The 24,812-nt window shown below is 55.2% G+C and overlaps 1 protein-coding gene across 3 annotated transcripts in view; it reads left to right on the forward strand.

The window, feature by feature from the left end:
• The first annotated feature begins 823 nt into the window (after positions 1–823).
• NTN1 (netrin 1) overlaps positions 824–24,812 on the forward strand; it is a 191,391-nt gene continuing 167,402 nt past the window's right edge. The window contains exons 1-2 of one of the 3 annotated variants that reach the window (XM_072730341.1): positions 824–1,067; positions 17,486–18,572. In XM_072730341.1, coding sequence (XP_072586442.1) covers positions 17,555–18,572 — 1,018 coding nt within the window. In that variant the 5' untranslated portion in view covers positions 824–1,067; positions 17,486–17,554. Of the gene's footprint in view, positions 1,068–16,736; positions 16,792–16,927; positions 17,092–17,485; positions 18,573–24,812 lie in introns of those variants that run through there. The other 2 variants (XM_072730342.1, XM_072730340.1) reach the window with 2 other exon arrangements.

The raw sequence follows: 24,812 nt of genomic DNA on the forward strand, positions 1-24,812 counted from the left end.
CCTCTAGGTGTGTTAGCCACAAAGCAAAGCAAGCACGTTCTCCTGGCTCCCCTGCTTAGTGAAACTACAGTGAGACACTCAGGAATGAGGAAGGTGTTGGCATAAATAGTAAGCAGCAAAGCCAGAAAACCTGAGCTAATTATTAATGCACCTTGCAATCTCGATATAAACGTCAATTTTTTTCTCTTTTTTTCTGGAAGGGAAGACCCATGATGGACAATTTGAATAATGGCCCGGGGCGAGAGAACGGCGCTTGCCCCTGCCAGCCGGCGTCCGGGCAGCCGCGGGGAGCACTGCGCCAGGTTCCCAGGTGCGGGCGGCGCGCGAACGCACCCGCTGCCCTGAACTCGGAGCAGCCACCCGGGGAGAACAGGCAGGCTCCGGGCTCCCCGCAGGCCGACCCCGCTTCTCGCCGGAGGCCCTGGAGTTCCTTGCAGCTCCCTCGGGGCCTCCTAAACTTTTCTGCGTCGGGAGTGTGAGTGACGCTTCCCCCGGGTTAAGTGGCGACAGCGCTCCCTCTGCTTTCTCGCCCGGGGCTCGTCCGCGGCCACCGGGGAGCGTGTCCGCTCGCCATCGCGGGCCGAGGGCGACAGGGCCAGTGTGGCACGGACCTCAGGCGCGTCCCGCGGCGATGCAGCGGGGACGCGGTCGCGCTCCCTGGGCAAGATCTCCGCCGCGTGCTCCCCGCCCCCGCCCCCGCCCCGCCGGCGCCGCCCCCGCGCCCCGCCCCAAAAGAGACTCCTCCAGCCCCGCGCGGTCCCGGGCTAGAGGGGGCAGGATGCGTGGCTTCGCCTTGGGCATCCCCGGGTCCCCGAGCTGCCCGCATCGCGCCCTCCCGGGCTCCCCGCTCAGGGCGCGGAGGGCGAGCGCGCGGCCGGGGCTGTGCCCGGGGCGGGCCGGGAGCGGGGTGGCCGCGGGGGCGACGAGCCGCCCGGGCCCCGCCGGCCTGACACCACCTGGCGGAGTCTCGGGGAAGAGTCTTAAAGGCGCGCGCTGCTCCGCGCCCCTCGCACTCCAGCGGGAGCCGCCGCCAGCTCGCCTCCCCCTCCGGCCCGGCGCCTCGGGAGGTAAGTGCCGTCCGGGCCGCGGGAGGCCCTCGGGAGGCCCGCGGGAGGCCCTCGGGAGGCCCGCGGGAGGCCCTCGGGAGGCCCGCGGGGGCCGGCCCCGGGGGTGGCGGCGGCGATGGGGGCAGCAGGCGGGCGGCGGGGCTGCGGTCGGAGGGCGGCGCCCAAGTTTGCGGAGGCCGCGGAGGGCAGCCGGAGCGCAGCCGCGCCGGGACCGGGGCGTCCGGGGCCCGCGGGCCTGGGGGACCGGCACCCGCACCCACGCGCGGCGCACGGCCGAGCCTCCGCCCCGGCGCCCGGCGCACTCGGCGCGCTCCGCCCGCGGGCCCGGCGAGCCCCGGGCCGGCCCGAGCCGCGGCGACCCCCGGGGCCCCGCGCCCTCCCCGCAGCCCGCCCGCCCCCCCCCCCCCCCGCGGTGGCGCCGGGTCACGCCGGCAGGTCGCGCCCAGCCGCCCGCCAAGCCCGCGCCCCGCGCCCCGCGCCCCGCGCCCCGCGCCCCGCCCGGCCTCTCGGCGCGGCGCCCCTCTCGCCTTTCCCCAGCTCCAGCCGCTCGCTATTTTCACACCTCCCGGTGCCCCGGCCCCGGCGCCTGATTCAGTGCTTAGTAATTAATTTGGCGTTTCAGAATGGTCAGCGGGCTGGATAATGGGCGCATTCATCCCCCGGGCTAATCTGAACAGAGGTGGGAAGAAAGGCTTTCACAGACAGAAAATGCCATTCGCCGAGCGCTCAAAGGGGCTGTCACTCCCAGAATAAATCGCCGCCGCGCCCGCCGGCTCCTCTGGCCATTTCCATGCAGCCCCGGCCCGCGCCGCGGACCCGCCGGCCTCGGCCTGGGTTCCCGGGAGTCCCTCCCTTCGAGGGCCTTCGACGGGAGAGTCGGGCGAGGGCGAGCCCCCGGCGGGGGTCCAGGGGCTCGGGTGACGGCCGCGGGGGACAAAGGGCTGCGTTAGAGAATCGAATGCTAAACTAGCCGGGAGGCCGGAGCCGCCGGTCCGAGGCGCGCACGTTGGAGCTGGGGCTTCGGGGGCACCTGTCGCGAGCCCCGCGGCTGGCATGCGGGGAGGGCCGTGGCGCGCCCCAGGGCACGCCGCGAGCTTCGGGGTCTCCCCACCTGCGGATGGATCGGAGAAACCGGGCCCGCTCCTCGAATCCCGACCCTCGCCAGGCGTTTGATTGCGGGTCCCCCCGCGGTACCGGTACCGCGTCTCCCCTGGGGGCTGCGGTGGGGGGTGGTGACCCCATGCCTTGCCGGCTGCGGCTGCCCACTCCCGCCCGGACCCCAGCTAGCTGGGTCTGCCTCCGTGCATCAGCTGAGTTCCAGCCGCTTGATCCTCTGACCTCCTCTCCACCCGAGGTCGCCGCCAGCGCTGGGCGCAAACTGGTCTCGGAGCCCGGAATCCCAGGGCCTTCAACCTGGCGGCGCCCCCTGCCCTCCGGCCAAGCGGGATCGTGCCTGGCAGCCGCAGCCCTGACCCGGAGGACCCGGCACCGACAGCGCCCCCAGCCCGGCTGCCGAGTCTCCGGGTGGGCAGGGCTGGCTTGGCTCTCTCCAGGATGGAGCTCCCGGCTCTTTGATTTTCCTGCTGTTGGGGCTCACCGTGCGCCCACGTGGAGGGGCACATTTGGCTCTGGGCCCTTCCGCCCAGGGAGACCCTGCCATCAAGGGAAAAGAAGCTGTGGCCCTGAGATCCAACCTCAGCTGGGTTCAGAGGCCAGAATGAGAAGGAAAGACCGCTGGGGGGAAGAGGTCTTTCTGGGATCCCAGATGTGTGTCCCAGGGTGGATAGGGGATGGGATCCTATGCCTCTCACCAGCTTCTGGGTGGAAGTCACTCCTCCCTTCTGTGACTCAGTTTCCTTGTCTGCAAAACAAAGATGAAATCGCTTTTGGCTTCAAGGGCGGACCCTCACACCACTCACACCCTCAACCGCCAGTGCTGCCGCACACTCCTCTGGCATCTCTTCAAGTCTTCATCGATACCTCCCCTGGGAGCTTCAGTGACTCCACTAAATTTTTCTCAGGCTGCTTCTGCCCACCCTTGCTGCTTCTGGGTTCTAGAACCCAGCTGTCCTTGAAACTACACCACCTAAAAGCCGGAAGGGACTTTGCAGAGTCTGGCCCCCCCGCCCCCGCCCCCACCTCCATTCCCACTCCCCAGAGAGAGAGCTTCCCTAGGCCTGGGGAGGGGCCCAGAAGTCTGCATTTTAAACAAGTTTCCCAAAGCATTTTGATGCAGGTGGCATAGGGGCTATATTTAGGGAGATAGTTTAGGAAACTGGGCTCTGTTGCCCCTCCTCTCCCAGGACCATGGCCCTGCTCCCTCTCTGTGCCTCCTATGGGAGGGAGGCCTGAAGTGAAGGGTGGGAAGGGGCCCTACTTCTAGAAGATTCCTGGGGGATCCCTCGAATGTGCAGCCTGAGAAGGAAAAGCTGTAGGGTGAGCTGAACACCCCGCCAGATGAGGAGGGTCTGAGTGGGCTGGACATTGAACTGCCCCCCAAACCGAAAGGCCTTTTCTTACCAACACACTTTCACAGCTGGACCTAGCACAGGGCCCACACACAGTACAAATGTGCCCAGAGCCCCCCCTTAGCAAGGCAAACCCCTGCCCACACCAGGGACAGAGCAGCCCACCCGCCATAGGGGATCTGTGCCAGCAATAACCCAGGTGTGAGCTGTGGCCCAGAACTCCCAACACCTGCCCCTTCACCAGGCTGGGGCTCAGAGGAGAGGAGGTGTGAGGGGGGCAGGGGGAAGGTCTGGAAGAGTAGAAGAAGGTGGGTGGTGGGGGAGAGAAGCTGTTAAAAATGGGGTGGGTGGTGGGGAGAAGAGGGGACGAGTCCCTATTTATGTAAGCCGTTTGTAGCTGTGGATTGTAAAACTGGGCAGGATCCTCTGGAGTAATTCATAGTGTTTGGACAAGACAAACATTGTTCTGCTTTAAACAAACCTCCAGAAAGGTCAGCCTGGTTCATCCCTTTGCTGTGAGTCGCTGAGACTATCCAGATGATGAGAAAATCAGATCTTAGCTGAGGGGGCCCAGGCAAGAGGCAGCTGTCTCCCGAGTCCCTTGGACCCACGGTGAGGGCACCCAGCCCAGTGAGGGTCCTTTGCTCCCATTGAAAAGGGCTGATTCTCCCTCCGGAGCCAGGAGACGTGGTATGTGCATGTGTGTGTGTGTATGTGTGTGTGTATCACAGATTATGAAATTTTGATACTACCAAGGATCATCCAAGTTCTAGAGCAAGGCCAACATGACCTGTAATGTGAGTCTTCTTTACTCCGGTAAGGGATTCATGGGAAACAAATGTTCTAAGATGCAGAATTGAATTAGACCTGCTAGCCTCAGGCCCAGACATGCTTCTGGACACCAAGAAGTCCCTGTTCCTTACCTGCGGATGCTCTGGCTGGGCCCCTCGATGTTTCATTTGGCAAACATTCCTTGAGTGCCTACAAGGGCCAAATGGGCTAGGCGTTGGGCACACTGCAGTGAGCAAGAGACGTCACACCCGGTTGTGGGCCTGGGTCCGGCCTCTCCTCTCCGTCCCTGAGTTCCCTAAGAAGAGGCACTTCTCACACTATCACCTGCAGCCGCTCCACCACCACCGTGGCCACCAGAAGCCCCCTCTACCTCCGCTAAGATCCAGCAGACCAACTCCCTAGACCAGCCTGACAGCAGGTACAGGGTTCCAGAATGTGTGAGCTGTCGTTATGACTGTCACGATGACTGTGATGGTGACGGAGATTGTGGCTGGGATCGTGATTCTAGACTACACGGGAGGGACCTACCCAACCCCAAGCTGCAGTGGATGGTTTTACTGATACTTACCATGCACGCTCACTGACTTATTAGTAATTAGTAAAGCATTATTATTATTATTATTATTATTATTCAAATATTTTATTTATTTATTCATGAGAGACACACAGAGAGGGGGCAGAGACATAGGCAGAGGGAGAAGCAGGCTCCCTGTGAGGAGCCTGATTCGGGACTGGATCCCAGGACTCCGGGGTCACACCCTGAGCCGAAGGCAGATGCTCAACCACTGAGCCACCCAGGTGCCCCTAATAAGTAAAGTATTATTAACACAAAGTCCAATCTTTTGCAGCGCTAATGTCACTGTCCCTGATCTGATCCTCAGTGGTCCAGGGCAGTTTGTCATCTGCTGGGGGAGAGGGGGGGCTCCCGTGGGAATCATGGTGATGGTCACTGTACTGGGTTCTTTATAAAAAGCATATTTGTTTAGGGCTTTGGACACCCCCAGGTCTCTTGCCTCTGCTTTTTGGCTTGGGACTCCTGATTTCTATGGAAGAGATGGAAGGCAGGGAGGAAGGGAGGGCGGAAGGGAGGGGGGGAGGCAGAAAGGACACATAATGTTACCAGCTGCATTTTTCAGGAGAGGGGACAGCTGTCCAGAGAGGTGAAGTGACTTGCCCACCGTCTCCATCGGTTCAGGCTGCTGTAAGAGAACACCACCGGCTGGGTGGCTTGAGTGACATGTACTTATTTCTCACGATTTGGAGGCCAAGGAGTCCCAGACCGAGGTGTTGGGCCAATTAGGCTCCTGGCTTAGGCTCTCTTCTTGGTCTGTAGATGACAGCCTCCTTGCTGGGTCCTCACATGGTCAGGGGAGCGATTGTGTCACTCATCAGGGCACTAATTCCATCACAACAGGACTCCGCCTTCAGGACCTGATTACCCCGAATGGCCCTGCCTCCGAATACTATGGCACTGGGGATGAGGGCTTCCGGATGTGAATTTGGGAGGTACACACCATAGCATCCATTGTCACAGAGATGTAGATAGATACCCGGGGTTGGGGGGTGTATGTGACTGGAGCTGCCCCGCTGACCACTTAAGGGGCTCCCTCCAAGCAGGGCCAGGAAGCTGGCTGCCCCGAGAGACCCTATGCTCAGCCAGAGACTAAGAGGTTGCTCTGTAGGGTAGGTCATGTCCATGAAGCCTTGTGTCTACTTTCTGGTGTCGTTCCAGGGGCCGGCATGGTGGCTACTCCTTCCTTGATGGCAGCATCGGTGAGAGACAGGTCCCCTCCTTCCCCTAATCCTACTTTATTATTTTTTAAAAGATTTTATTTGTTTATTTGAGAGACACAGAGAGAGGGAGAGGGAGCACAAGCAGGAGGGGAGCGGCAGAGGGAAAAGCAGATGGCCCGCTGAGCAGGGAGCCCCATGCGGGACTCGATCCTGGGACCCCGAGATCATGACCTGAGCTGAAGGCAGACACATCACTGACTGAGCCCCCCAGGTGCCCCCCTACTTCCCTATAGCACCTTGTTATAGTTGAATCATCTGTGTACTTAACTAATCTGAATCAGTGGCCTGTGTCTGTTTCCATCCTGTACCACCTCTTAGAACTGAGCCCCCTAAACTCTCTCCCCGAGTGACACGTAGACCAGGAATACTGACATTCAGGGGGGAATAAGCTCTTCCACATAGCTGTTTTTTGCAAAAAACAGAAGCTTACTCCCTCATACAGAGAGACTTTTTATGCAGTCATCTGTCACGAAAAACATTTTGCCATCAGAATCACGATTTTGTGTTTTCCACCTAAGCGAGCGGGACCGAATATAGCAGGTTTCCCCCCACAGGTGACCCACCACCTACTCCGATGACTCAACAGCCGTAGTTAGGAGCTCAGCTCCTGGGCAATTCTCTCAGCCTCCAACGCCTCAGCTTCCTCACTTGTAAACGGGGGGAGCAATAGATGGACATTCTAGAAGCACTACTCCTATTCTCTTCCAACCCCTGTGGGCTCCAATTCAGGGGACCCTTCGGGAATTTGGGTGGGATGGTGTCCCTCAGTGGTGCCTGGCAGAGATTCCACCGTCAGCTGTGACGTCACTGAGGAACAACGCCCAGGGGCCTCCCAATCTGTGGTTCCAGAACAGAGGACGCCTGACCTCAGCTGGCAAGCGCTTCGAAGGGAAAACCTTTCGGCTTCCCTGTGGACTGGAGTCCCCTCCCCTGATGGCGCGGCTCCTCTTCTCTTAAAAGCTCAGGACACGAATGACCTCCTTCTGGACTGGGTCCTAAATCATAAAGGGGTTGCAATCCTGATTTCCAGGAAAGGGGACTTGTGACACCTCAACACAAGCAGCAAGCTCTCAGCAAGCGTATGCGCCAGACGTTCTGCTCAGCATCACGGGAGGGAAGAAACGGGGAGAGGTGGTCCCCACTCCCAGCAAGGAGACCCAGAGCGAGACGCCAGGAACGTTTCAGGACCCGAGCGTTAGGGGTCCCTTCTTTGCTCCTTCCACGTACCCCCAAGGTCACCTCTTGAGAGTTCAAGGGGACCCTCCTAACTCCAGCTGCTCTAGGATTTGCCAGAAGTTGAAAGTCAGCGTCACTGGACTGAAGTCGAGGGTTCTTCTCCTTCCAGAGGCTCCAGAGGAGGATTGGTTCCTGGTCTCTTGAAGCTTCTGGTGGCTTCTGGTGGCTGCTGGTGTTCTTGGCTTATGGCTGCATCATCGTGATTTCTGCCTGTGTCTCCACATGGCCTCCTTGTCCTCTATCCTGTCAGCTCTCCCTGTGCCTCTCTCTCAGAAGGACACTTGGCATGGCACGTAGGGTGCACCCTGATGATCCACAGCGATCTTCCCATCTCGTGGTCTCCAACCAAAGACTTTGTTTCGCCATCTAAGGCCACTTTCGTAGGTTCCAGGGATGAAGACATGGATATCTTCTTGGTGGAGGGGGAACCCCATTTTTCCGCCTGCCACAGCTGGTCACCACCCCCAGTGGCCCATAATTCTGTGGCTTTTAATTGCCTGATTGTCATGAATTTGTAGTGCGTTCCTGTTCTGTGTCTGGCAGTGCGTGCAATACTGGGGATTCAGAGGGAGAAGACACGATTCCTCCCCGAGAAGCTCGTGGATTAGTCAGGGCAACACTGTGGTGTTAAGAGCTATGGGAGGGGAGCTGGGGTGGCTCAGTCGGTTGGGCGTCTACCTTCGGCTTGGGTCATGGTCTCAGGGTCCTGGGATTGAGCCTTGCGTCAGGCTCCCTGCTCAGCGGGGAGCCTGCTTCTCCCTCTCCCTCTGCCCCTCACCCCTGCTACTGCTCTCACATGCTCTCCTCTCTCAAATAAATAATAGATAAAAATCTAAAAAAAAAAAAGAGGTATGGGAAAAGCAACCCCTGGATGAACCCCGAAATGTTCAAATTCCTTATCAAAGTCTGCAAAACTGCGTGCACCCTCACCTGCACTCAGCTCTCTGACCTCACCTCCTACCACTCCCCATCTCACTCCCCAAGCCCCCACCAAGCTGGCCTCCTCTCTGGTCCTTAGCGGGTCAAGGCGTGCCTCAGGACTTTTGCACTGGCTGTCTTCCCTGCCAGAAATGCACGTTTTTCCTCCCTGCCAAGCCCCCATACCCCCACAGCTCCCTTCCTCGCTTAACTCTGCTCTACTGGGTCCTTCTTAGAGAGGCAACTCCCAACACCCACCCCAGTACCTTGTCTAAAATGCACCTTCCTTCCTGGCATGCCCCCTCCCCTCCTCTGCTTTATTTATGTTCCTGGCACTTACCACAGTCAAGTGACTCTGATTCGGGCCATCTCCACCTCCATAGGTGTTTTGAGACGTGATGACTAGAACTTCCCAGAGGATCCTAGACATAAATGCATCCTGTTTCATTTCCGATTCTCTTTCTGAGAATTCATTTAGCAGTTTTCTTTGCGTGTTGCTGGTTTAGGGGGAGGTCGGGGAAGGTGCTTAGCGGCACATCAGGCTAAATTTCAAGTAGATCAGAATGGGGTGGGGAAGTGGAGGCCCTTCTGGGGGGAATGTATGAATGTGAGGAGCCATTTTTCAGTGGTGAGAATGTGTGTGTGTGTGTGTATGTGTGTGTGTGTGTGTGTGTGTGTGTGTGTGTGTGTGTGTGTGTAGAGGGGTACCTACTGGCATTTAACGGGGCCCGGGGCAGGGATGCTAAATGTCCTGTGGTGGCATTGGACTGTTCTGCCCAGGGAAGAATTTTCTGGCCTTAAATGTGAGCAGCACCTCTTTGGAGAGATGATCTTCAGGAAACAGCCTGTATTCAGGTCTTCGAATAGCATTTTTCAGTTGAAACTGAAAACCTGGGGCACCTGGGTGGCTCCGTGGTTGAGCATCTGCCTTCGGCTCAGGGCGTGATCCTGGGTTCCTGGGATCGAATCCTGCAGGGAGCCTGCTTCTCCCTCTGCCTGTGACTCTCACAAATAAATAAATAAATCTTAAGAAAGAAGGAAAGAAAGAAAGAAAGAAAGAAAAAGAAAGAAAGAAAGAAAGAAAAAGAAAGAAAGAAAGAAAGAAAGAAACTGAAAACCTTTAACCCTCTAATAGTTTTTCAGGCTATTTGTCCCCAACTACATCACCTTCTGCTAACACTGACTGTGTCCCCATGTCCCCAGGCCATGTATGCTATCTCTTGAGATGGTCCCTCTCAACCCCTTTCTCTGGGTGTCACTTCAGTGTCACCTCTGCACTTTGAGGTCTCCTTGAGAGGACGTCCTCCTTCAGGGCGCCTGTCAGCATTGAATGAGCTGAACCCCAACTCTGGGCTCAGAGCCCCTATACTCCCCCCACTACTTTCTCCACCCAGAGGACCATCCCTTTTTGTGAACTCTGTTTCCATCCATGACAAAACTTCCCCCTCACAGTGAAACATTTTCTGTAGTTTAATAGCGTTCAGGGTGGGACCTTGTCAAAAGGTTTTTGCAAATGAAAATAAATTACATCGGGTGGCCGGTTCCCCTGATCCACAAGAATTTTTCACTCCTTCAAAGAGCTCTGGTAGATTAAAGGATTTGGTGGATTTGGGGTTTGTATGGGCTTCTGTGCCCAAGTCCTGAATCCTCTGCCAAGAAGCCGGCAACAAGGGAGGCCCAAGCTAAGGATGAGGACCATCCCAACACTGTGGACCTAAGAGGGTAAATCTCCAGAAACCCTCTACACCCTACAGCCCTGTGCTTCCATGCTCCAAGTCCTTTCCCCAAACAGCCCCATCTCCTGAAATCCTGCCAAGGGAATGGGATCACCTTGAGCAATCCTCCCTGAGGCCTATTGGGTGAGCTGGCAGTCTGGAAATGAGGGGATGCCCCTAATTCCTCCAGGGTGAGGGGCCTGGGAACCAGATCTGGAGATGTTGAGAATAAAACCCCAAAGCAAAAAAAAAAAGACAAAACTGAAAAACCCTAAACTATCATCTATGGGGCCGGCTTCTTTCCTTTCACGCCCATCTTTTCATTCAGTCTCACAAGCCTATACAGTAACTGTGATAATCCCCATCTCAACCCTTGAGGGGCAAAGTCACTTGCTCAAGGTCACACAAGGTCAGCTCAAGGTGACTTGGAATCATGCTTTGTCTGCATCAAGTTCTTCCTGTTTCTGAGAGAGACACTATCGAAACAGGCCACCCTGACTCTTGCGGGGAGGCCAGATGTCAGCATTCGATTCCAGAATCTTCCATTCCTCTGCTGAGACAGTGTCCACCCCGTCAAACCGCAGGTAGACCTGTGTCCCCCTTCCCCTGTCCAGCCGTGGTGGAGGCCAACATTGGTGTCAAAAGCTTAGCATCAGCCAAGTCTGTCCTGCCCATGAGTGGTGACCGAGAGACACCCCGTCGTTCATTCGAATCCCTGCTCCTCTGCTCCTCCCATGATGCGATCTTCAGCACATCACTTCTCTAGGCTCAGTTTCCTTCTCCCTAAAGAGGTGATCGGACACCTATCCTGTCAGTTGTTACGGAGTATTCTGAGTTAATGATTGTTGGAATGCTTCGAAGATGGCTTAGCACACAGTAAGCATCAAATAAATGCTTGATTTAGAAAGTAGGACCCTCAGTCGCGCCCAGGATGGAGGCCCTGGGTCATCTCATTTCTCCTGAGCCCTTCCTCTCACACGATTAGCTTGTGCCCTCGGGGGGCCTTGCCTTCCCCTGAGTCCACCCTGTGTTCACAGAGTGCTCCCCCCAACCCGGCCCTCACCCACACCACAGGCCTCTTCTTCCATGGGACTCCTGTCCCAACCACACCATCCCATGCCCAGGATGGGGGCCGCTGTCCTCCTCAACCCCCAAATCTCCTTCCATCTACATCACAGAAACACTATCCTACCCCTTGAAGACCTTCCACATCTCCGCCTCTGAATCCCTACCCCACACCCCACAACCTAGGTCACTCCACTCTTTCTTTGGAGACACCAGCCCCTGGTTGGGCCTTCATCTCTGCCCCAAGTCCTGAGGCTGGTTCTGTGTGCCTTTTGAGACCCAGGTGGACGGCCCACCCAGCACCTGGATCTCCTCAGGTCCGGTCACCTTGATGTCTGCCTCCCAGCAGGAAGTTTCCTCCTGTCCTCAGTAAGCCTCATCATCACCCCGAGCTGCTCCACCTCTGGAATCCTCCCTTCTGATGCCAGTTTGAAAGCACGATCTCCTTGGCTACTCACCACACCTCTTCCATCTTCCCAAATCTTCGAGATCGATAGAACTTTCAGTCCGATAGAACTTCCCATGATTATTGAAATGGTCTCTATTGCTTCTGTCCAAAGGAGAGTTAGCTGAGGAACCTTTAGCTCTATTTCATTTTAATTCATTCAGGCCAAAATGGAACTAACTGCCTGTGGTCACGGGCTACGGTACTGGACAGCACAGTTCTAGAAACCTGGGCTCTGTTTCCTGTTCTCTCCATGTCCTGCCTTCGTGTCTTCTCCCTTTAGCTTCGCTTCCATCGTCCATCCCAGCAGTCATCCTCTTCTTCTGCCTGACTTCCTGGAAGAAACCTGCAATTCTAGATTAATCCAGCAGTTCTTCTTTCTCTAGATCTACACAGGGGCTACTGAGCACTGCTGGCTGGTGGTGGGCCTATGACTTTGACTTTTGGGGCTTTCTTTCTCATAGATGGTCTCCAACCTCATCAGGACCTTGAGTTCTGGCCAAAAAGTGTCAGCTTCTCCTCTGTGAGGACCCGATTGAGCTTTCCCTTACCCTCCAACCTCTAATGCTCCTACCTGCTCCCTTGTTGTCAGTAGATCCTGCCATTTCTTGTTCCACTGAGACAAGAGACACTTTGGCATCTGACCACCAATTCTAGAAGATTAGTTCTTTTTTTATTATTAGATTTTATTTATTTATTCATGAAAGATGGAGAGAGGCAGAGACACAGGCGGAGGGAGAAGCAGGCTCCCTGGGGGAGCCCAATGTGGGACCCGATCCCAGGACTCCAGGGTCCCACCCTGAGCCGAAGGCAGATGCTCCACCGCTGAGCCACCCAGCTGTCCCTACGAGGTTGTCTGTTATCATCCTCTCTCTTTCCACCCCCTCCTAGCACCCTATCTCTTCCCTACCACTTGTTTCCACCCTTCGTGAACATTGTCTCCACTTGCTGTTCCCACTTTCGTGACCTGAGGCCGGCTGGCTTCTGTCCCCACTGCTCACCAAGGTCACCGGTGACTTCCTTGTAGTTCAAATCCAAAGGACTTGTTTCAGATCTTATCTTGACCTTGAAAGGCATGTGACACCGCTCATCAACCCCTCCTTCCCCGAAACTTCCCTGTTGGCTTCTAAGGCACCTGAGCCTTCCAGCTTTCCTCTGTCTCCTCCTCTGACTGCTTCCTAACTTTTCTTGAAAGGGCCACTTTCTCCTCCTTCTAGAGTGATCCTCGGGCTTCCCAGGTAGGGCCGGGGGCCAAGAATGGCGGTTCCCCCTCCCAACACATTGCTTGCAGGAACACCTGGGAATTTGCTTTCTCATCCAAGACCTGCACCACTGTGTTTTGAACTCCTGTTTGTGCCATGGATCCTGCTGCTCAAGCCTGACATGCCTTTTCGGGTGTGTATTTATAACCCCCACTTTGAGAAGCTCTCACAACACTTGGACATCTGTTTTTTTCATTTGTCCCCTCAGAGGGCAGTATGCTTTAGGCAGGGACACTGACAAATTAGAGGGCACTGGGAGAGGCTGCAGAGGGGCCAGAAAACCGTCCTGGGAGAACTCTTGGAAAGAACTGGAAGTATTTTTGCCTAGCAGATAAAGCTGAAGGATGGATGATAGAAGGCTGATTGCAAAGCTTGGACGAGGCAGAGCCTTGGGCTGCCGTGGGGGGTGCAATTGCATGAACTGTTTTGGTGGCGAGGAGGTGGGTTTTGAATGGAGGCAGACAAGTTCCAGAATGTTCCAGACCCCCGAGGTACAAGGTGACAGTCCTGCCCACTGGGAACTACTAAAGAAGATATGCTTAGACCTAAGTGACCACAATAAAAGTGCAAAGTGTCCCCTCTCCCACCCCCAAGCCCCTGGCCTCAGCTCGGCTGGCAGCACAGAGTATCTGCTTTCTAGTTCCAAACCTGCTGCCACACAAGATCCACCAAAAGCTCTGCAGACAGAGGCGCCTGGCTGGCTCCACAGGTAGAGTGTGCAACTCCTGATCCTGGGGTCATGGGTTTGAGCCCTGCGTTCGGCATAGAGATTACTTAAAAAAAAAAAAAAAAAAACAAAAACCCAAAACACCATCTCTGCAGACAGAAACAACATAGCAGGGGGAGGGCTTGGAATGCACGCTGCAAGCCAGTTGAGTAGGTACCCCAAAACAGACCCAAGGTGGGTGGGCACCCTGATTGGTCTCTTTCAGACCTGTCCCGGACAGACTGCCTTTCCCTGACTTGTGGTTTGGTGTGATGCCACCAGCTTCTATGGTGGGCCATCACACAGAAACCAGCCCACGGAGCTCGCTGCTGTCACTGCCATGGGGATGTTGAGGTGCCACACCCTGTGTCCCCTTTATCCACCCCGCCCCCACCCCAGAGAGATTCCTGTCTGATTTGAGTACCGAGAATAGTTGTAATTCTCTTGAGTAACAGGTCTGTCTGTTTTTATCTCACAGACACTGGAAATCCTGTAACTGGCATGGTCTCCTTTTCATTCTGGCTGCAGGAAAGCTGAGGAATAAATCTGTGGTCTACCCACAGGAGGTGAATAGGGCATCCCAGGGGCATTTTTGCTTTCTTCCCATTTCCACTCCTCCTGGGTTTTCTTTTCTCTCCTAGCTCTCCTTCTTATTCTACGATATAAAAACTGAGAATGCCCAAGCAAAAATCAATAAAAATCACCTGTAACCCCATGATACAGGAATGACCACAATGAACCATGTTGTCTTTTTCTTAAAGACATACTTAAAAAAATAAATAAAAATGAGCTTACATTGTGCATAGTGTTTCTGGGGGGCATACTGTTTTATCATTTATTCCCGCCCCCCCCCCTTTGCAACATCTCATGAACATCTTCCCATGTACTTAAATGCTTTTCTTTAAATTATTTTATTTTTTAAAATTTTTAAAAAAGATTTTATTTCTCTATCTGAGAGAGAGAGGGAGGGAGAGCACAAAGGGAGAGGCAGAGGGAGAAGCATGCTCCTGGCTGAGCAGGGAGCTCCATGCAGAGCCTGATCTAGGACCCTGAGATTATTATCCGAGCGGAAGGGAGATGCTTAACTGACTGAGCCACCCAGGTGTCCTTAAATTATTTTAAATATCTATGAAGATCTGGCAATTTAGTAGTAACAGTGAACATTGCTACATCCACTTGCAACATGCCTGGCTTTGTGTATATTTACATTTATCCCTTGTTCGTGTTGATTATTTAAGTGCAATATGTGTGTTCATGTATAATAAGCTACCGTCTTCCTATGTGCTAACTCATTTGATGCTCACAACCCTCTGAGATAGATTTTATTGTCCCCTTTTTACAAATGAGAAAAGCAAAGCACAGAAAGATGCAAAACTTGCCAAGCCCACAGTTTGGCTTTAAAGTATTACTCCTCACTGCTATGCCTTCGACATGGGACTCAGATCTCACAGCTCACAAGAGTTAAACTTTTGCTCTGTGTCCTCTTACCTCACTGTCTAATTTATATTATTTTGCCATGTTTTCAGTACCCTCGTAAGTCACTGACAATCCTCTCTGCCACAAGGCAGAAATAAACAGTGTGGGGAGTGGTAAGTGGCAGGAGAAGGCAAAGCTAAAAATTGCCCTAGGGCAGAGGATGAATCTGGGCCCTCTTTCCTCTTTCCTGCAAGGGAACGCATTTATTTCCCTGGGCTGTGGTGAACTCCCATCCTTGGAAGAGCTGGCTTGGGTGGCTCTCTCTCAGGGAGTCTGGGGAAGGCGGTTTTCCAAGGAGACTGAGCTGGGCCAAAGGAGCCCTGAGGCCCCTTCTTAGATTCTCACAGTTTGTTTAGAGTGCCAATAAGACAAAATGAGACACTTGATGGAGATAATGCAGCCAGTCAGCTGTTGGGCCAGAACCAGAACCCTGGGCTTTCACTCCGGATTTATTACTAGATCACTCATCTAAAAGTAAGAAACTAACAGGGATTGAGTTTCAAACGCTCAGCCCAGTGGATTCTCCCTCAGAGCGCTTTTGGCTGTGGTGCAGGATAGTCAAAGGACACTGTCACTGTCCTCTGTCCTTTAGTTAAGGTGGCAGAGAATGAGGCAAGACAGAGGAGCTGGGTGGCCCCAAGGATGCCCCCTGAGACTATAATTGGATGGGATTATGATCCACTTGTCAAGGAGGACAGGAAGGATCCCCGGATCTGCTGCTGTTTACTAGCTGGGAGATGCTGGGCAAGCTTCTGGACCTCAGTTTCTTCATCTGCGAAATGGAGCGAAGACCTACCTTTGCAAAGCTGTAGTGAGGCTGTCGTGACATAGTGCAGGGCAGAACACCCTTGAAAACACAAGCCCGACTCGGGGGACCTGGGGGGGCGGCTGGGCTGCTGCTCCTCCTCCCCCAGCCTGAGGCTCGCACACCTGTCTGGAAGGGTCGCGGGCCCGTGCCCAAGGGGCCGTCCGGCTGCTTGCCCATCGCCAGCCTCCAGCCCACCGCAGCGTCCCCGGGCACGGCACGCAAGGAGCCGCGTTCCCAGTTGGCAGGCCCACCGCAGAATGACAATGGGGGTGGGGACAGGGGGGCGGCCCCTCCTCGCCCGCCCGGGGGGGGGGGGGGGGCTTCAGGAAGAAGGGGTGAGCAGGCCGAGGTTTCCCCCCGGCCCTCCCTCCCGGGTCCTCTTCTTCCTCCCGATTCCCGGCTGCCCGCCCGCGGGGGCACAGCCCTGCGCGCGGTGCCACCGGGGCCATCAGGCCGGGTTGGAGGAAGGCCCGACCTCGGCGCAGCAAAGAAAACAAACACAGATGTGTTTGGCTGGGACCCGGAGGGAGCACGTCGTCCCCTCCCCTCTCCCCCCCCCCCCCCCCCCCGCCGCCCGCGGGCTCCCCCGGGCGTGGGGCCGGCGGAAACCTGCGGGGCTCCCAGGGCGGCGCGGGGGCCGGGGGCGCGGCTGACAGCCCGCGGCCCGCCCCTCCCCCGCGTGGGGTGCTCGCCCGGCCCAGCCCCCCCGTCCGGGGTTTCCCCGGCGCTCGCCTCGCTTCCTCTTTGTCTGCGCCGCCCTTCCCCGGGCTCCCCGGTTCCCACCCGCTCGCGCCGCGTCCCGGGCCGCTCGCCTTTAACTTTCTTCTTTCCCGGGGTTAAACTTTGCTCGCGAGCGGCGGCTGCTCGCCGACGTTATTGGCCGGCGCCCCGCCCGGCGGCCCCGCCCCCCGCCCCCGCGCTCCCCTCCGCCCCCCGTCCCCCCACTCCCCCCACTCCCGGCGCGAGCGGCGGCGGCGGCGGCGGCGGCGGCGGAGCCTTCGGGGCGTGCGTGCGTGTGTGTGAGTGCGCGCCAGCGGGCGTGAGTGTGTGCGCCCCGGGCGCGGGCTGGGCGGCCCTCGGAGCGCGGCGGGAGCGGCGTCAGCGGGCCGGCGGGCGAGCCAGGCGGCGGGGGCCGGGCCGGGCCGGGCCGGGGCCGGGGCCGGGGCCGGGGCAGCGGCAGCGGCAGCGGCAGCGGCGGCCGCGCCGGGCATGGAGCTGGCAAGCCCGCGCTGAGGCGGGACGCGCCTGCTGGCCGCGAGCGAGAGGCTCCCCGCCGTCCTGCGCGCGGGCTCCCGGCCGGGCCGGGCAAACTTTTCTTTCTCTTTTGCCCTCGCCGGAGGTAAAGTCCCGAGCGCGGACCGTGCGGCGGGGACGCGGTCTGGGCCAGCCGGAGGGACCCCGGGCCGTGCGGGTGGAGGGCTTCCCGGGGCGCGGCGTGGAGGCGGCGGCGGCCGGGCGGTCCGGGCGGTCCGGGCGGTCCGGGCGCGGGCGGCGCGGGCGGTGCGGGCGGTGCGGGCTCCGGGCTCCGGGCTCCGGGCCGGGGCCGTGGTGCTGGGCTCGGCGAGGCCCGGGATCGGCCGGCCCCGGGCCCGGGGTGCCGCGGAAGCCGGCGCCCGCCCGCGCCCCCGCTCGCCGCTCGCCGCTCGCAGCCCTCCGGGGAGGGCGGGGGTGGGGCGGGAGGCGGCGGAGGGCGCGGGGCGGGCTGGCTGAGCGCGGCTCCCCTCTCTCCGCAGGCGCCTTCTGCGGCGGGCGGACCGACTCCTCGGCGCGGCGCGGCGGGGCCGGGGCAGGCTGGACGCGGCATGATGCGCGCCGTGTGGGAGGCGCTGGCGGCGCTGGCGGCGGTGGCGTGCCTGGTGGGCGCGGTGCGCGGCGGGCCCGGGCTCAGCGTGTTCTCGGGCCAGGCGGCGCAGCCCGACCCCTGCTCGGACGAGAACGGCCACCCGCGCCGCTGCATCCCCGACTTCGTCAACGCGGCCTTCGGCAAGGACGTGCGCGTGTCCAGCACCTGCGGCCGGCCCGCGGCGCGCTACTGCGTGGTCAGCGAGCGCGGCGAGGAGCGGCTGCGCTCCTGCCACCTCTGCAACGCGTCGGACCCCAAGAAGGCGCACCCGCCCGCCTTCCTCACCGACCTCAACAACCCGCACAACCTGACGTGCTGGCAGTCCGAGAACTACCTGCAGTTCCCGCACAACGTCACGCTCACGCTGTCGCTCGGCAAGAAGTTCGAGGTGACCTACGTGAGCCTGCAGTTCTGCTCGCCGCGGCCCGAGTCCATGGCCATCTACAAGTCCATGGACTACGGGCGCACGTGGGTGCCCTTCCAGTTCTACTCCACGCAGTGCCGCAAGATGTACAACCGGCCGCACCGCGCGCCCATCACCAAGCAGAACGAGCAGGAGGCCGTGTGCACCGACTCGCACACCGACATGCGCCCGCTCTCGGGCGGCCTCATCGCCTTCAGCACGCTGGACGGGCGGCCCTCGGCGCACGACTTCGACAACTCGCCGGTCCTGCAGGACTGGGTCACGGCCACCGACATCCGCGTGGCCTTCAGCCGCCTGCACACGTTCGGCGACGAGAACGAGGACGACTCGGAGCTGGCGCGCGACTCGTACTTCTACGCCGTGTCCGACCTGCAGGTGGGCGGCCGCTGCAAGTGCAACGGCCACGCCGCCCGCTGCGTGCGCGACCGCGACGACAGCCTGGTGTGCGACTGCCGGCACAGCACGGCCGGCCCGGAGTGCGACCGCTGCAAGCCGTTCCACTACGACCGGCCCTGGCAGCGCGCCACGGCCCGCGAGGCCAACGAGTGCGTGGGTGAGTGGGGGCGGCCGCGGGGCCGCGGGCGGCGGGCGGGGGTGCGGGCCGCGTGGGTGCGGCGGGGACCGGGCGGGGGGGGGGCGCGGTCGCGGACCGCCCGGCCGGGGGAGGGCTGGGAGCCGGCGCGCTGGCTCGCCTGGCGCTGGCCTCGGATGCTCGGGCTTGCGCCCCGCGCGCTCCGCGAAGCCAGGAAGCCGGAGAAACGCTGCGGCGCGGGGGGTGGGGGGAGGGGATTTTGCAGAAAACTTGCTGCCTGGTCCCCCTGACTCCGGGCTCAAGTGCAAACGTGCTTCGCCTTGGCCCTCGGTGTGGCGGGACCCTGGGGTCCACCTCCGCCTTACCCTGCCCGCCCTCCCCGCCTTTCCCGGGGCTGCAGCTGGGCGCGCAGTTGGGAACCCCGGCCAGGCTCCCGGGAAGTTCCAGCCCCACGACCGACCACAAATCCCTTGGGAGATGGCAAAGGGATTTGCAGTTTGGGGCCAGTTCAGCACCCCGACGAATATATCTATCGCTCCTGCACCGGCCATTTGTCTTTATGGTTCGGAAACCGCGCCCTCCCCCCTCCCTTTTGGAACAGCCTAGTTGTGTTAGCAGAAGAATGAGGTGCTTTAAATGAATTATTATCTACAGATGACAAAGGAAGGGTTCAGTAATTATTCTAAAATAATTCAATCCTGGACCAGAAAAGTATATCAGAGTTTTTTGTTGTGTGTATGTTAGCGTCAGGGTTAGGTGAAATGGAACAGCTTTGAATTAACCCAGGGTGCAGCTTCTCGCTTTTTTAATGTGGTTTCAAGTCCTGAAAGAAATCTGACAAAACCAGCACTGGTGAATACTGTGGGGTTAAAAAAAAAAAAAAAAGAAAGAAAGAAAGAGAGAGAGAGAGATCCATTTCTATTTCTGAATTGTACAACTTTGCTGCTGTACAAACTCTCAGGCATCAGTTTCTCCCTAGGAAAAAAAAAAAAAACAACAACCACCCCAAAATAGGAGTGGGGGTGTCGGGGAGGAATGCCAGAGAATTCCAGGACATGAGATTTCAATGTCCAAATCCCACGTTCTATTTAAATGAAAATTATTTAGTCCATAAATAAGGCCATTCGGGGTGCATCTTTTGTGAACATATAGCTCTTCGGCCCTCCCCCTACCCCCCCCCGGGGCAGCCGGGCCGGGTTTCTTCAGCCCCTTCCCGGGTCGGAGGCACATGGCTAAGTTTGCTGGTCCCCACAAACACACGTTTTGAGGTCTGGTTCTGATTAATTGTGTCATGTTGTTGTCAAATAGTTTGTGCCTCATGACTGTGGATGCAGACTTTTGAGCGAGCGAATGGAAAACATGTCTCGGAGAGCCGGGTGGGTACTGGGGCCCAGTCCCGCGTCCTGGGCTGCAAGACGGCTGGCTGCACCGCCTGTTGCATGGCGCAGGCCTCCATGTTTTTGCACCGGGTCCCGCTTTTGCAGACCTGATTGTTCATCCCCCTCATTTAAGGCACTGCGCGCTGGTTGCCCAGTTTGAAGAGACTTTGCAGGATTCGGCAGTGAGAGCGAGTAGTTAGACCCTGACTTAGTGGTCTTTGAGAATAAAATTGCTTTGATCTGCTCCATTACTTTAGAAATGTTGGTTTTTCCCATTCCTTCTCCTTCCCCCTCCCTCTTTTCTTTGCTTCCTTTTGTGCGTCAAAACCCTTTATTGACATTTAAAGGGCCTCCCACGGTTGTGCGGTATGAAAGATATCTTCGAGTTGTCAACAGCAGGGTTTAATTGGACAAATGCAAGTGAATACATTGAGGTGAATAAACTAGATCTTGCGGTAACATTGTACTGCCTCGAAGATTCGGCTCAGCCTTGGTATTGTTCAGATTCACCATCCACTCCCCCCATCTCTCCCTGTCACTTTGGATGTGGAGACGGACCCGTATTTGTTGTAACAATGGTCATGCACTTGAAATAATCTCTGTAGTTTAGGATTTTGTCTTTTGACCAAAGCGTTAACTATGTGCACAAATTGGATTGACTGCTTTTTTTTTTTTTAAACAGCCAAATTGAGCAATCAACATATTAACTAATGTAATTAGTAAGTGGTTTTTTTTCTTTTTTTGTTCAAAAAGTTTAATTAGGCCTAATGAGTACGTAATCTGCATGACAAATGATCGGCTAACAATATTTTCTGGTTTTTACTGAAGTTATTTTAATTCTCAGTAGTTAAAGTATCTTTAAATCTTGCCAATTATTCAGTCATCTCATAAAAGCAAAGCCAATTCAACTAAGTTAAAGTTATTTATAGTTTCCTTTTTGAATAGATGTTCTGATATCTTGTAGCTGCAGCCCCTGGAACGTCAGGTTGAAGTTCCCATAAAGTCTTAATTGAAGTCTTAGTGATTTTTCCATCATTCCGCAAAAGAGAAAGCCAGCAAAGACAATTTAGAAGTGATTTACAATTAAAGGTCGAGCTTTTTATGAAAAGGCCCTGTAGTGGAGATATGTGAATGAATTAGTATTTGACAGGTGTTCTGAGACACTACAGGGCACTGTGCTAGGAAAAAAAGCATTAATAAATCCTTCAAACACTAACTTTTGTACTATCAGCGGCTCAGATTTTCCCCCCCAACATAATCCCATCTTGTGAATTTCACACTGTTGACATATAGAGTCAAGCTACCCAGATTATTTACAACGAAGGCAGAGTAAAGAAGGATGTTTTTTAATTCCAAAAACCGGTCTTGATAAAAAAATGAAACACTATCCCTGTGCCATTTTGTCTTTGCCTTTATAAAATAATGAGACAGTGGTTTATAACAGACCAAAATGGCATCCTTCCCCAGGTTGCCCCGTGGCTCTCCTTCGGCTCTCCCCAGAAGAAAACCTCCAAAATTTAAAAAGACTTGGATATTCTTCTTTGCCTACCTAGTTCTAGATGAGGCCGAGGTACTTTCGGATTGCTAAGAAATGTGTGCATCCTATAGGTTTTCTTTGGTCAAGCTTTCTTTTTTGGTGCTGTTTCAAGGTTGGGCCTCTACGGAATAAATGTGAACTTGCGTAAAGCCCAATTTTATTTTAAATGCAATTTTGGATTTCTTCTGGAAGAAAAAAACCCTCGAAACAATATGAAAGACAAGACCATGTATAACGTTACAGCCTCGACAGCTCTCAGTGGAATAACTAAATACTTTCTTCCGCCCATATGTATCAGCAGTGTTCACATGCTCTTATACACATGTGCATTTACATTCATCGCGTAAAGAAGCATCCATGCATGGTGGGGGTGTGTGTGTACATTCAAGGGAAAATGCATGAACAGTTTTAAACCACCTGGGTTGCTAGGCCCCTTTCTTCCCCCTTCGTTTTTTTTTTTTTCTTTTTTTTTCCAAAAGAGCATCTGAAGACCATATTGTGTTTCATAAATTATTGACATCAGTTTTAATCAGTGTCCGCCTGACGTCGGAGCTGTGTTAGTATTTAGTGCCTGACGAAGCATGCTGTTTAATCTTACTGTGGGGATGTCAGCATGAACCCCTGCCTGGTTTGTGACAGGGTGAGCTTATGAAAACTCGTTTTGCGACTCACTCTATGGCTTTGCGTTGCCCAGCTGAAACCCAAAACCCACACAAAAGACGTCTCTGCAAGATGAGCACCGTGCTGGGCTGGCCTCCTATGGTCTTGGGTACCTGCAACATAATGCTGGTAATTGTTTAAACATGGCTTTGGGAGGTGGGGGGGGTCCTCATGCTGCAAATGGCTCTCACGCTTTGGCCTACCATCATCCGCGGCAGGAAGGGGGGGCGGGTTGTATTGGAGGTGTTGCTGTGAGAAATCCAACGCCCCACTAAAGACTCTTGCAAAATCAGAAGGCTAAAATTATTTGCTCCTTAGTCTAGAGCCTGGCACGTAGCTGTAGATCAGTGGGTATTTTTATAGTCTTAGTAATTATTATAATTATCATCATTATGGTGGTTAACTCTTGAGAGCTTTTTTTTTTTTTTTTTTTTTTTTTGCCAAGCACTTATATTAGTCACTTAATCATTGCAACTATGCTAATAATAAGCAGTATGATTGCACTTATTTTACAGATGAGAAAACCATAACCTAGAGACATTAAAATGGTTTTCCCAAAGCCATGTGGTTAGTAGGTGGTGGAGCTGGGTGTTTATGGTTTGTCTTACTGCATCCTTCGTGTTGACTCCACAGAAAATGGACTGATGGATGGATGGATGATGGATGGATGGATCGGTGGGTGGGCGGTAGTTACATATCCATGTATAGGAGAGAATTGGCACAACCTGTTACTTCTGGTAGAATTGGAGATGGTTCCCTCATTGTATTGATTATGTTATGTTGTATTAATTATGTTCATACGTACATAAATATGAATTGTATGTGAAAAATCATCCTTCACTTTAGCCATCAGGTCCTGTGGGAGCTGGGAGTCAGGAATATAAGTGAAGAGGGCTTAAATACTTTCTTTTGGGTCTTGGCATTTGCAAGTGTTGGTGATGGGCAAGCCTCTTCTTCATTTCAGGGGCTCTGATCTCTCTCAAAGGTGGGGACACAGAGCTGGTAGTCAGAAAATCCTCTTTAACAAGGCCTTTTCCGTTTCCCTAGTGTTCTGTACCTCCCTTGCTTCTGTGGAACACATAGGAAAAAAATCTAGGAAGTGGGCTGAGAAGAGTGTAGCAGCAGACCCTGGCTGGTAGCATACACCTGATAGGTGCAGTTCATGCATGTTAGCACACGGGCCATTGGTGATCTCGGGCCACCCACCCGCACCCCCACCCCCACTCGGCAGCTGGAGTGAGGGTCTCTCCTGGGCTTCTCCCCAGCATCTGGTGGGCAATGAGGCCGCTCCCTACTCTACCCAGAGAAGGGAGACAGAATTGTGTCAGGGTAAACCTTCGAGGGCGGGTCTGTGCGTTTCCAGGCTTTGCCAAGAAGCCTTTGGCCCTGCCCAGACTTCTCTCTGACCTCCTCCTCCTGTAGAAAAATGAGATCCTCGGAAAAGTATTTGAGACTTTATGTCCAGAGTAAATATTGGAAAGGCAGTGGGTTGAGATTCAGATGTTCCCTGGAAGGAATCCCCTCATTTTCTGCTCACAGCTGGTATAGATATCTCTTTCTTGAGATGAGTTGTGCTTTTCATTAAGTAAATTTTTTGTCTTGGGATTAAACCAACATTGTATTCTTAATAGACTTTTATGTTTACACTTCAAAAGTCCACTGGGTTGTTATTCGTGTTATCTTGATGGCTTCTACAGTGTCTGCTATGCACACTGGCCTCACCAAAATAAATGGCTCCCTAGGGAACTGGATTATAAAACCGCCTTATCTGTCCATGCACCAGTACAGATATTTTGTGAGCCAGTATTTTTTTTTCTTCCTTTCAGAAGTGATAATCATACCTTGGGTTTCTGCAGTGCCTTTCATTAGAGGGAGACCGGAGGTCTCAGAGGGCTTTTGAAATGCTCCGGATTTAAGCCTAATACTTGCAGAGTGGCCCACGGTATTTTGCCTGTCGTCTGGAAAGACACGCAGCAGTCCCTGTGGTCTCTGCGGCCTCGGAAGATGTGGCATTGGCCTGGGTGGCCAGGGAACTGCAGAGTTGACAGTGGCAGCCCAAGGCGGCTGTCAGGTGGCATCCTGAAGACAGACCACAAACCCCTCCTAAGTGCCAGCCACTGTACTAGGTGCTCTATGTGGGCTCTGTTTCAGTCAATCGGGTCGCCACCAGGAACGGAAGCGTCTCGAAAACGGATGTCCCTGCCACCAACGGGGAGTTTTTACACCAACAGAACTAAGTGTGGACTGGTTTGCAGGGCACATATTGGCTTAGTCAGTGAGGCCATCACATACACAGGGGGTGTCCCCAGTGCTTGTTTCAAAGTTCTGATCACTTAAAAGCTGTGTCGTCTTATAACCAGCTCGGGGCGGGGGGGGGGGGGGGGGGTTGGGGGGGGTGGTTGGGAGGGAGGGGGATGGCTTTCCTGAAAAGCACCTGGAGCCTGTGAGCTGCCTGGGCCAGTCCTTCCGCCGTCTGCAGTCCTGGGCTTTGACCTGTGTTGCACAACATAGCGAGCTCACTGCATTGCATTGCATTGCATTCCCGTATTCTTGCCCCCAAAACGCATTCCTGTGTGAACTCAGAATTGGATTTTATTTTGTTTTATTTTTATTAATTTTTGAGATTTTATTTATTTATTCACGAGAGACACACAAAGAGAGGCAGAGACACAGGCGGAAGGAGAA

The sequence above is a fragment of the Vulpes vulpes genome, chromosome 12 (genome assembly GCF_048418805.1).
Source record: "Vulpes vulpes isolate BD-2025 chromosome 12, VulVul3, whole genome shotgun sequence".
NCBI lineage: Eukaryota > Metazoa > Chordata > Mammalia > Carnivora > Canidae > Vulpes > Vulpes vulpes.